Source organism: Mirounga leonina, unplaced genomic scaffold, assembly GCF_011800145.1.
Source record: "Mirounga leonina isolate KUSES-001 unplaced genomic scaffold, KU_Mleo_1.0 Mir_82, whole genome shotgun sequence".
In the NCBI taxonomy this organism is placed as follows: Eukaryota; Metazoa; Chordata; class Mammalia; order Carnivora; family Phocidae; genus Mirounga; species Mirounga leonina.
Window position 1 is genome coordinate 29,062,137 of NW_023270825.1, and position 13,366 is coordinate 29,075,502.

A 13,366-nucleotide genomic window follows, 5' to 3' on the forward strand; every position below is an offset into this window, starting at 1 on the left:
CTAACACTATGTATTACTGACAGTATCCAGTGCTACTATTTAAACACTGTTCCTGCTATCTGTCTAAGGTACAATCAGTACCAGCAAAAAATACCTGGACAAACGTCTTAAATGTTACCAGTGAGCCAAAGAAACAAGTCGCCACCAAGAAAATACTTTAACTGTTGAATGTTAAATCATTACAAGTACAGTTTTTCTCTTGATGCCTAACTACATTAGGTTTTATCTCAATCCAGTTTAGGTTACCTAAGACTGTTTAAAATATTTCCGGAAAAGTTTGAAAGACCCTTAATTATGTCTACAGTCTCACAACATTGTTTTGACATCAGGGAAGTTTATTAACTTCTAAATGGTTATAAACTTACAGAGAAACTGGTAAATCATTGCAGAAAAGTATGTTTACAATATTTAGTCCAATCCCCTCATTTTACAGAAGAGGAAATGAAGCCAAAGTAATATTTTATTTATTACATTGATGGGTTACTAGGTACACAGGGTTCATTTTATCATGCTTCTTTCTACTTTATGTGGACACTGAATATATTCTTTTGGTGTAAGAAGTATTTTGTGGTTGGGAAGGAAGGAGGAAAAGAAAGGAGAGAGGAGGAAATCAAAATAAGAAACAGAGCTAGGAAAATGAAGTTGTTGATCCAGAGAACCAAAGCAGTAAGCGTGGGAGCTGGGGCCAGATATCCAGAGCAATCTGCTCCCTGTCTGGCATCTTCCATCACACTGTACTGCATCATGACCCAAGTCTGGGTCAAGTTAAGCTACAATTTTCTCTGTCCAACTACCATCTAATTGCCCAGAGTTGTACCAAATCAAATTACCAGTCAAGTTGGAAATTTCTCAAGAGACATTATTAACACCACTCAGAGAACTAAACAAAATCGGAAAGCAACTTACTTATACTCAAAAGAATTCTGAGTTTATAAAAGAAAGTAAAGATTTTAGAAAATCTTTACCCAAGAAACAAGAGCACCAGCAAGCAGAAGGAAGTTTTAGCATTTACCAATGTTCAAAGTTAACCCAAGTCAAATCTCTGAAAATAACCATGAAAAGCAAAGATTTGCTGCACAGTATTTTCATTTATTTAATTCATCCAAAGTCTGTTGAGCCCCAACAATGTGGCAGTGGTAGTCTGTGGCTGATAACATGACGGTGGAAGGGACACCAACAGGGAGTCAGGCTACCTGGACACAATCATGGCTTCACTGGGAAACTGCTGAGTAACCTGATATAAATTACACACTCGCTCCATCCTTCAGTTTGCTCATCTAAATGAGGGTGTTACTAAAATCCCTTACTTGTAAGTCTATGACAGGAGATTGGTCCTTCTACATCTGAGAGATTTATAAATAATTATAAAATCAAAAACCCACTTCAGAACATCAACTTTCCCATTACTTTGCCATGTGTACTCTACCTGAATATTGTAAAAGATAAGTAAGTGTGTTTAAAACTCAGATTCCTAGGGAGCACCTGGGTGGCTCAGTCGGCTAAGCGTCTGCCTTCAGCTCAGGTCCCGATCGCAGGGTCCTGGGATTGGCCAGTGTCAGGCTCCCTGCTCAGTGGGGACTCTGCTTCTCCCTCTCCCTCTGCCCCGCCCTCCTCCCTCTCTCTCAAATAAATAAAATCTTTTTAAAAAAAATGTTTTTTAAAGATTTTATTTCTTTATTTAAGGGAGAGAGACAGAGAGAGCATGAGCTGGGGGAGAGGGACAAACAGACTCCCCTCTGAGCAGGGAGCCCGATGTGGGGCTCGATCCCAGGACCCCAGGATCATGACCTGAGCTAAAGTCAGATGCTTAACTGACTGAGCCACCCAGGTGCCCCTTAAAATTTTTTAAAATAAAAAATAAAATAAGACTCCGATTCCCAGGACCCAGTTCAGACCTATGAAACAAAAATATCTTGGTGAGAGGGATCCTTTGAGGATCAATATTTTTCTAAAACACCCCTAAGTGATCTGATGTTCAGCCAGGTTCAAATATCATCCCTATATTGGGCAATTCAATGACCCAGGATTTTTCAGATCCAAGAATATAAAAAAGGTTAACAGGGTCTGGGTGACTTAATGAATAATTAAGGTTTTCTCTTAAATAGATTTTTAATGTGACCAATACATTTTTCACATACACCTCCAATCCAAAATGTGAATGTGAAGGATGAAAAACTAAACCAGAAAGTCTGTTCCACGCAATAAATAAATCATGCCTTGGGAAAGTACAACTTCTCACAATTAATGACACAGAAAACATGAAAAGAAAATGAAAAGGATTCTGAGAATGTAGGCTTAAGAAACCCACCCATCATTACTCATATGTCAGAAGGTGACCATCCTAAATGGCATTTAAAAGTCGCAACAACATCATGGACATAATCATCCCACTTATTACTCGGAAGTTTACCCGAAAGCTCCATTTCTCTAGATTTGGCTTTTTAAATGTCAGCATCTGAATCAACACAACACAGTCCAAGCAAAAACTTCACACTAAAAACATCTGACATGAGTAAGAAACAACAAACAAGAGAAAGAAAACAAAAAGGAAAGCACTATTTGCATAACTTTTAATGTAAGTTTCTGTTGTAGACCTCTAAAAAAAGGTTTGGTTTTAGAGTTTACAACCTTGAAGAAACCATTACAGAAGAGGACTTCCATAGCAAATGTTTTGAATTGACCTTGGTTTCAAGGTTTAATCTTTACTGACACCTTGAGGATAGTGTCCTGCAATATTGGTTGTATTGGTTGTAGCCAATGGCTGGTCCACAGCACTGCCAATAGAGAACTAAGTAAATAACCCATGGTTGAAACGCAACCAGGATTTAGTCAAATGAACTAGGTTTAAATGATTCCAGGTCCTAGACCCATACTAAGCCATGCCTTGTTTCTAATAGATCGAACAGATGCAATATCCCCTTTATAGCAATTAACTAATATAGCAAATAACATGAACACATGCATACCCCACACACAAATTTGTCATAAGTAAGCAAGATATATTTCCAATATAGAAACCAAATGGCTAGTAGTCATATCTCTGAAGAACTACAACAATCGACAACTTTGTATCTAAATTAAACCAAAAAAGAGTCCCCTCCTACCACCTAAAAAGTAAAAATCAAGTTCCCACAAACCTGAAGGAAGTTTTCCTTTCAACATAATATCAAACATTCTAGTAGAAATGTGTTTGGGTTGCATGACCTTTACATTTCCTACCAACCTTTAATAACCCATTGGTTTATAATCTCCTGAACAACATAAAAATAATTGAATTTAAATTTTAAAAAATTGTATTGTTTTCCTGTGTCTTAAAAAAGCAACTCACTGTATAAACATACTTTAGTCAACTTATTAATAGCACCAACATTTATACATTTTGTAATTTATTTCCCCTCCAAATGACACTGTCTTTATAAGACCTAAAGATAAAAGAAAAGGAGCATTCACTATGGACCACAACCATGCAAAGTAAGATATGAAATGCCTCATTTACTTTATCTAAATGCATCTTCATAATGACCCCACAAGGTACTATCCTTCCTCCCACCTTTTTTTCTTCTTTTTAAAATGAAGAAACTGAAGCTCACAGAACTCAAGGTCACACCACTAGGAAGTAGTAGAGTTGCAATAATTTTAACCTAGGTGTGATTCCAAAGCTCACATTTCTATGAGCTTGGCATTAGGGTTTCCCAGCATGGGGTGGGTTAAGAAGGTGATGATGAATAAACATCTTTCTATTCTGTATGCTTCACTAATTGGTTAGCCCTGTTAATCTCTTTTTTCTTTACTACAACTTAATAGGCATCTCTGTTAGAGAAGGGTTACCTAAGCATTCTCTTACAAAGCAAAGGATTAAGAAATTTGATACTCAAAGCAAGATTAGTTTGAGTTCTCTATAAGGAAAGAGACAAATTTACCATATTGATCATCCAGAAATATCTAGTTCAACCTTGCCCATGTGATTAGCAGAGATCAAACACAGTCTTGCAAAATACACAGAACCCAGCAGACAACTCAAATATTTAGTGAAACGAATGCACATTAACTCATTTTCCTTATTAATATGTAATATAGTTAGGTTAAATTTTCACACATATGCAAGACTTAAAAAGGTGTATTAATAAGAAGCAGTTATTCCCTCAAATTCAACATGTGCACAAATAAAACTTATGTGCCATAGTTCCTTCCTATCCCTATTTGAATTAATGGCATCAATGTCTTTCTATACCCAAGGTCAAAACGCAGTCATCTTTGATTCTCTATTCCCCTTCTAATTCTATATTCATTCAGTTTCCAAGTCATTTTTACTCTTTAATCCCTTTGCTCAGTCTCACTCAATTCTGAGGGTTATTTCCCCCGCTAGATTAGTGTCCTCCTTACCTTTCTCACAGAGACAGAAATACCAATCCCCCCCCCCACCAGAACCTAGAATCTGCCTTCATAATAATGCATCTGGCACACTGGGGCAAGATTCATAATCCCAAAGAGATATTAATTTTATAACTCCTAGCACAAATTTTTTCATGATTAAATTGCCTAGGATTCAACGTTCTAAAATCTGGCTACATCCAGACTCTTCCCAAAATCTTACCTCAATTACTCCATGTAAGTCACCTATGTCTCCAAGCTCACTGGTTCTGGTTGCTGTTCACCTTCTTCAGCTCCTTCCCTTTGCTGAACGTATCTCACCACCTGGAATGTTGTTCTTCCTTTCTGCTTTCCACATAAAACAGTCCTGCTCATCCTTTAAAACGGAGTTCAAAGACCACCCCTCCGCCAGTCCACACCTGGCCTCGAGCCTGGAAGTAATCACCTACTCCTCTGATTTCATATAACACTCTATTTGCACTTCTCTTTTGGAAATTGACACTTAGATTACTACAGTTATTTGTGTACATCTTATGTCTCCTACCAACTGCAAACATCTAATACATGCATACCTCTGTATCTCCCACAGCATCTAGACCAGATCTTGTACCTACTGTGGGTTCAAAAACAATTGATAAATGTCACACAAAGGCTTTTACCTCACATGAGAATATATCTCCCTCTGCATTGCTTAGGCAAACTTTGCATTTAAAGAAAACCAAATCGGGGGCACATGGCTGGCTCAGTCTGTAGAGCGTGCAACTCTTGATCTCAGGGTTGTAAGTTCAAGCCCCACACTAGGTGAAGAGATTACTTAAAAATAAAATCTTTAAAGTAAACCAAATCATATTTTTCAAGTATGACAAACCTAAGTTCCTTGAATTTTAGAACTGGAAAAACAGAGGATATGAGAAGAAAACGATATTCATTTATCAGTCAAGGCAGTTTAGGCAGAAAACATTTGTCAAGTTGTCAACCATCAGTCAACCCTACACAAAACACAAAACACACACACACACACACACACACAGGCAGCACCCCTAGCATTTAACGAGAGGCCTTACTTTTCGGTAGACTATCATATTTGGAGAACTCTCCTCTGGGTCAGCGATCCCCACTGCTCTTTGATCCCCAGATCCCTGAGCCATCCCGGATATCTTCACTCACACTGCAAAAATAAATGAATAGATCATTAAGACATGAAGATATTATATAAAGAAAGCTCTACAATGCAAAGAAGTTAAGTATCTTTTGGCAGGTGATACAAAAATAAAACATGATGAATTTATTTCTCCTCATTAATTTAAGCAGTATTTTAAAAAATGTTTAGGGGATAACTGGGCTCTTGTTATCCACATACATTAGTCTAATCCCAAGCAACTTATTCTTTATTTTCAGCCCAGAATCATGCACCCTAGGGGTGAGTTTATGCCAGTCCTACATAATCTTCTGAAGACAGATGAAGCCAACCATCTTGATGTTGATTTCGTCTTACCAGACTCACTTTCTGATTAACTCTATGCATTAAAATCTGAATAGTTTAGTCACCATACAGTACATCATTAGTTTTTGATGTAGTCTTCCATGATTCATTGTTTTCATATAACACCCAGTTCTCCATGCAATACGTGCCCTGCTTAATACTGTACGGTGACTAACATAACAAAAAAATATCTGAATATTTTATCAGGGAAATGCAAATCAAAACCACAAGGAAATACCGCTTCATACCCACTAGGATGGTCATAGTAAAAAGGAAAAACCTGAAATAACAAGTGTTGGCAAGGATGTGGGGAAATCTGAACACCTGTACCTTGTTGGTAGGAATGTAAAATGGTTCAGTCGCTATGAAAAAACAGTTTGGTGGCTCCTCAAAAGTTAAACGTAGAATTACCATATTACCTGAAAATTCAACTATAACCCCAAAGAACTGAAAACAAACACTCAAACAAATACTTGAACACAAACATTCACAGCAGCACTATTCACAATTGCCAAAACATGGAAACAATTCAATGTCCATCAACTGATGAATGGATAAGCTAAATATGGTCTATCCCCACAATGGAATAAAATTCACCCAGGAAAAGTCATAAAGTATTGATACATGCTACAGTATAGATTTATCTTGAAAACATTACGCTTAATGAAAGAAGCCAGACACAAAGATCACTGCGATGGACTGAATGTTTATGTCCCCACCAAAATTCACATGTTGAAATTCTAACCCCCAGTGTGATGGTATTAGGAGGTACAGCCTTTGGGAGGTGATTAGTGCCCTTATAAAAGAGACCCCAGAGAGCTCCCTTCTACATGTGGGGACACAGTGAGAATAAAGCCATCCATGAACCAGAAACCAAATCTGCTCAAGCCTTGATCTTGGACTTCCTAGCCTCCAGAAATATGAGAAATAATAGGTCATTCCCAACCTTGCTGTTATTAACACAGTTTTCTAGGTGGGAGATAAGCCAGCCAATCTGTGATATTCTATTATAGCAGCCCGAACAGACTAACACAGTCACATACTGTGTGATTCCATTTACGTGAAATATCTAGAATAGGTAAATCTATAGAGACAGGAAGCAAATTGGTAGCTACCAATAACTGGGCGGAGGATGGAATGGGGTTACCGCTTAATGGATATGGGGTCTCCTCTGGGATAATGAAAACATTTTTGAACTAGATAGGGGTGATGGATGCAGAATGTTGTGTGAATGTGTTAAATGCCACTGAAATGTATGCTTTAAAGAAGTTAATTTTATGTTATGTGAATTTAACCTCAATTAAGTAAAATGAATATTTTTAATTTGACCTTTTTAAAAAGTGTGAAAAGATATCAGTGTAACAGTGACAGCATATGGAATTTTTGAGAAAAGAAGTTCAGTGCTTGGTATCACCCTATATTTGCTGTGCTACTTCGTACAAGTTAAATAACCTATTGGGTTCTCTTTGTTAACTTTCTTTTAAAACAAAATGTTGAATGCCTGCTGTGTACCCAGAACCATGCCAAGGCACCTCCCTTGACATTGCTCTCATCAGCAAAATGTGAATTCCACGGAGTACTCACAGGGACGGGTCCGATAAACTGAGTATAAACGTATCATATAAAGCCAAAGAAGTCCTATACAAATGTTACCACTAAGCTAAGAGCCTGCCTGGGTTATTTGCACAAAATTCATAGGCTTTTCAACAAGGAAACTTTTATAAATACCATAGTTGACAGAAAAGGCCATTTCAATTCAAAATAAAAACTCAGGAAAGATTTTATTGTAAAATAAGTTGGTACCAAAGGTCATTCCATAAAAGCCAATTTGGGTGGGAGATGGGCAAGAGACAGGAATTTGTCATTTGTGCTAAGAATTTAAATGCCCACAGTATACCATTTGAATGTTGCTTGCTTTCTTCATCATTTGTGAATTAAGATGCATTTTAAAAGTCAGATTACATGAAGAGATAAAGAACATCATTCTCTTATCCCCACTCACTGTAATGTCAGGGTTTCCATTAATATAGTGCTACATGGAAACGCTGATTATTAATTCCCATCAGTGGCTTTTAAAGTTAAATGAACAACACACTGTTTTATTTTTAAACAGCTACTTATTTGCCTACTCCTTTGCCTGAATACAGAATATGACAGAGCATGAAAAACAAAAATTGAGTCCATTTATGTCTGCTCATTTATCTATGTAATAGAGCCATTTGGGGTTTCTGGCTTTATTTGTAAATGAACACTCGGACTTTAATGAGCCTATTATCTCCCACCTAGAAAACTGTGTTAATAACAGCAAGGTTGGGAATGACCTAGGAACAATCCTTCCGGCCCTGCCTTCGCCTTTCGCTGGCTGCCCCCTGCCCCCTACAGAAACATTTCTGGTGTTACAACAGGCTGAGAGTTCAGGACTGGGACTTCAAACTACCAAGTGCTGGCAGACAGTCTCTGTGGTAGGAATTTCAGTGAGTCTCGTATGTAGTAGAAAAGCTTCTATTTTTGGTTCCTCTAGCAGCTCATTTTGAAACTCAATGTCATCTAACTTTTCTGTGTCTAGAAAGAACCATTTCTAAAATAGTGACCTAACCACTTTCCAGCCCATGTGTCAACAGTTGTTACAGAAACAGGGTGCAAAACCCACACAGGTAAGGAGGCTATAATTACATTCATTGACTATGAAGCTAGGGTTTGTGACATTAAAGGGCTAGATTCTCATTCATTACAATACAGGATGAAATATTTATTTTTACATGGAATACGATAGAAATGAAATAGGAATATCTTAAATTTCATGGTAGCGAAAACCCAAAAACTTCTTCATGTTATTTATATGTACTGTGTGTATATGCACACAGTAAATAATTCAGGGCCTTTTATCTTAATATTTGAAGAATGTGAATGTTTTCCTGAAAGCACACCACTAGACTTCAACAGAAAGAAAATACATCATGTCTTACAGCTAACAAAGGGGAGAACTGAAAACATGTTAAGAGCTTGAGTTTTTAAGTCCCCAAGAAGAGACAGGTAGCTCAGGGGTTACCAGCTGGCATCTGTCATCAGACAGATCCACATCTGAATTTACGCTCCCCCACTTACAAGCAGTGTGATCTGGGGCAAGTTACTTCACCTCTCTGTGCCTTTGCTTCCTTAGCTGTCACCAGAGTCCCCACATAGTGGAAAGCCTTCTGAACTGAGTGGCCTGGTTCCCCCACCTGATTTGCAATTAAGTGTCAGAACCAGGTCAAGCCACAGCCTCTCTGGACTGCAGGTGGACAACAGCTGTAAAAGCCTGCATCTTCACTATTCCTTCCCGCTCGGTCCTAGAGCCTCAGAACTTCACATTTCTAACTTTCCCTCAAACACTCATCAGAATGTTCCATACCACCTCTCTTCACTCAATACTGCCCATATCCTAGCCCGTGTTCTCTGGTCATGGCAGGGCTCATGCTGAACTTGTCAGAGAATCACAGAACTGTTGGAGCAAAGCGTCCTCTTCCAGACTCAGCATCCCTCCCCTTGAAGTGATTTCTGTAATACCATCACCTACCACAAGGAGCGGTGGGACTCAACATTTCCTCGAGCAAACGCACTGAGCATCTGCGCAAAAGGCTGCATGCTAGGCCCTGGAGACATAAAGATAAATCAGACACAGATGTTCTCATTAAAGTGTTCCGAGTCCAGGAGGGGGTTCAGGCATGTCCACAGAAGCAGGACATCGTAACGTGTGGGTGTTTAGCTATGCTGGCACAGGGCAAAACCTGGCAATGGAGATCAGAGGAGAAGGATGAATAGGAGTCTGGGGGAGGCAGCAGAGGCCATTCCAGCCTAGGGGACAACATAGGCATGGCCCTTTGAAACCCCAGCAGCAGTAGGCACCCAAGAGAAAAAAACCATGAAGACAATCTGATCTCAAGAAGATTAAGTGGAACAGTCAAATGTGGGGTTAGAAATAACAGGGCTTTGCACCTCTCTTTGTTTACTCATTTATCAGGGATCTCTACTAAAGGCAGTTCTGCTTGGGTGGAGTCTTTGTTGGTGGGGTTCACCCCTCTATACCCAGCACCTAGAACAGGGCATGACACATAGTAGATACTCAAATATTTTTGAATGAATGAAGAAACTGATAAGATTCTACCAAGATGCAGTGTACTCCTTTTGGAACATTCATCGGGATAACAAGCCATTAAAACTGCCCCACCAAGGCGGCTCTTTATTGACAAAGACCTATGTACGAAATCACACTTTTCCACAGGGTTTATTGGTATGGGTCAGCCCTGAACTCAGGAATCCACGAGCTATTTATTTACTTATTTGAGAGAGAGAGAGAGTGCGCGCACTGGCCCAAGTGGGGGGTAGGGGCAGAGGGAGAGGGAGAGAGAGAATCTTAAGCAGGCTGCACACCCAACACGGAGCTGACATGGGGCTCGATCTCACAACTCTGAGATCATAACCTGAGCCGGAATCAAGAGTCGGACACTTAACCGACTGAGCCACCCAGGCACTCCATCCATGAGCCATGTAGATAAGAAGGAATATGTGGGAGGATGGAAAGTATAGTGAGGAGAGACCCTGTGAATAACAGAACAATTGAGCGTCTCTGACTCAAACTCTGATTAGTAAATCTTCTGCAAATCAGGACTGCAATTTACTCCATGTTGTGTGTGTAGCTTGCAGTTACAACAAATACGAGCTGTTTCCTTTGTAATGCCGGCCCCTCTGGAGCAAGCCAAGCCTAGGGTCCAGCAGATAACAGTGCTGGGCCCAGCAGGTAGAAGGACCTCAGTGTGCAAAAGAAAGGGGCTTTGAAGTCAGGGCGGAAATAGCACCTCGGCTCTGGCTACACCAAGCCTGCTGGGTAGCCTCTGACAACTGACTACCTCCCCATACTGCCCCCAACTTCCAGCTCTTCACCTGGAAGATGAGAACCCTCATCTTTGCAGAGCTGTTTTTGAAGAGGAAATAAAACAAGGCATGCAAATTCCCTAGTGCAGAATGAATGTCGCAACTGACCAGCAGTCTGGTTTCATGAAATCCCAGGCCACCAGCATCAAGATGGTTGGAGAAACCCTTCCCCCACCTCAGGGATTCAGAGATGAAGCCACCAGCTGTTTAACAAGCTTCTCCGGTGATAGTGACTCACAGCTAAGAGTCAGACCACTGCAGTGACACTCCAATACCACTAAGATCAGCATCACATGCAGCTAAAAGCCTTCAACATCATGCCTGCCCCTCTTGGTGTCTAGCTCTCAAAACCCTATTCAGGGAGATATCTTGCCGGAGAGGTAATCAAAGCCTGACTGTAATATAGTCTGAATATTTGTGCTGCCAAATAAGAATTTCTGTTGATGTTATTTCCTCTCCTCCATATTGTATCAACTTCACATTGTTTGCCTCAGCCCATTAAAACCCAGTGGAGGGGCGCCTGGGTGGCTCAGTTGTTAAGCGTCTGCCTTCGGCTTAGGTCATGATCCCAGGGTTCTAGGATCGAGCCCCACATCGGGCTCCCTGCTCGGCGGGAAGCCTGCTTCTCCCTCTCCCACTCCCCCTGCTTGTGTTCCCTTTCTCGCCGTGTCTCTCTCTGTCAAATAAATAAATAAAACCTTAAAACAAACAACAGCAACAACAACAAAAAAGTGGATTTTTTTTCTGACATCAGCAATGTTAAGCACTTCAGGAAAAAAGATTTATAAGATGTGTGCTAGCTCGGTAGTACAAGCTTGTTTATATAGCTCTAATCTGACTGAGTGGGCAGGAACCTCCAGGGGGAAGAAGAAAGAACAACATCTCTGAAGAACAAATATCTCTTTCTGTTTAACAGGTCTGCCAACATGACATATATAGACCAACTCAAAGTCCAGATGCTCAGTGACACAGCGAGAGTCAGCTTCATGTCCCACACCAACGATCTTAAAGCAAGGTGCTAAAGCTCAAGTCCTAGGGGCCAATTTTGTTGGCCATGCCAAGGCACCCAGGATTCTACTGGGATATAGTCACTTGATCATTTCAGGACATCAGTTAGCATTCGGTGGTTCCCAAAAGCTGGCCCAAGGACCTGAACCAGGCTAGTAGCCGCAGAATCACCTGGGCTTGACTCTAAAGATACACGTCCCCGGGTCCCATGCTCCGGAAATTCCGATCTGGTAGGCCTACGGTGGCCCTATACTTACTTAGCCTCTCTGAGCCTTGGTTTCCTCATCTATAAATGGAACAAACACCAATCACCGGTATCAGGGGTTCTCAGCCTTGTCTACTTCTCAGAATTGCCCAGGGAAGGTGTCACAGCAACTCCAACAGGTGACTATTACTATTCCCACTCTACAGATGAGAAAACTGAGGCCCAAGAACATAGGCAACTTGCCAAAAGTAAAGTAGCTTGTCAACCAAGAAACTAAAATCCAAACCTAGGACTGACTCCGATGCCCACATACTTTCCAACTTGTCAGTCTTGGTCTCCAGTGACCTCACCCATATAAAGTATTCAAAACGAAATTTTGTAAATATACAAAATTTAAGTATATGCTTAAATATAAAGTCGTTAGCACCTCTATATTACATATAAAGTTCTTAGCAGTAGGTACTTCTGGTACATAGTACAACTTGCACATAGTAGGTCCTCAACAGATGGTGTGGTTCCTGACTTCCACTTCCTAGTGTATTGGTGAAGTTGACTTCCCCATACCAACCTGTCCTCAAGACATAGACATAAATACAATCCTCTTTAAGTTGCCACAGCTGCCTTACAGCCTAACCAAACTAATTTTTGTTAAAAGCTGCTTAGAAAGATATTTTTGCATTCTTCATATTAAACAAAAGTCCTAAAAAAATTAAACTGGGAGAAGCAGAAAGTTTTTCACATAACGGGATGTGCTTGACCATGTGATGCGGTTCACGGTCCTATTACCGCAATTACCGCTCAGAGTTCAGGTCCACCCAGGCATCCTCTCTCTTGACCCCACACAGCTCTGGATACTCCCAGACCCTGCCACCTCCCCATCCATTCTTCCTGCCTTTCAAACTCTTCTTCTATAAACAGTATGGCCACTATGGTCTTCCACCTTCCCTCTGAACTTTGACCTTCAGGGACCTTCATGGAAACCTGGCTTCCCCCAAAAACACTCCCCTCACCCTAGAGCCCAGCTGTTCTCATCCCACATATCTCAAACCAGAAAGTAAGATAAGCATCCTCTTGCTTCCCCATTGGTGCTTCAAACAATTTCTCTCCCGTCTTCCTACGCAAATCCCTGCTCTTGTGACACTCAGACCATCTAGCTATGCCACTTTCTACCCATGCTCACTACTGTTTCCTGGCTTTTCATTTCCTGAGTACTCCCACTTCCAGTTCTGAGGTTTTCTTCTCTATCCCTCACTCCTTCATCAATCTCAATGACTTGAACATCAGAGTCAAAGACCTAGCTCGAAGGCTGGTTCCTCCATCCTTTTATTTCCCCACCTGAACCCTTTTCCTCCACCCCCCTTCCTCAGCCATGTCTCACATGGCCACAT

At 40.6% G+C, this 13,366-nt stretch overlaps 1 protein-coding gene across 1 annotated transcript in view; it reads right to left on the reverse strand.

Annotated features, from left to right (window-relative positions):
- Nucleotides 1-13,366, reverse strand: part of RGS6 (regulator of G protein signaling 6) — a 541,337-nt gene that overhangs the window by 511,464 nt on the left and 16,507 nt on the right. The window contains exon 2 of the mRNA XM_034992635.1: nucleotides 5,436-5,539. Within this exon, the coding sequence (XP_034848526.1) occupies nucleotides 5,436-5,519 (84 nt within the window). The 5' untranslated portion in view covers nucleotides 5,520-5,539. The remainder of the gene's footprint in view (nucleotides 1-5,435; nucleotides 5,540-13,366) is intronic.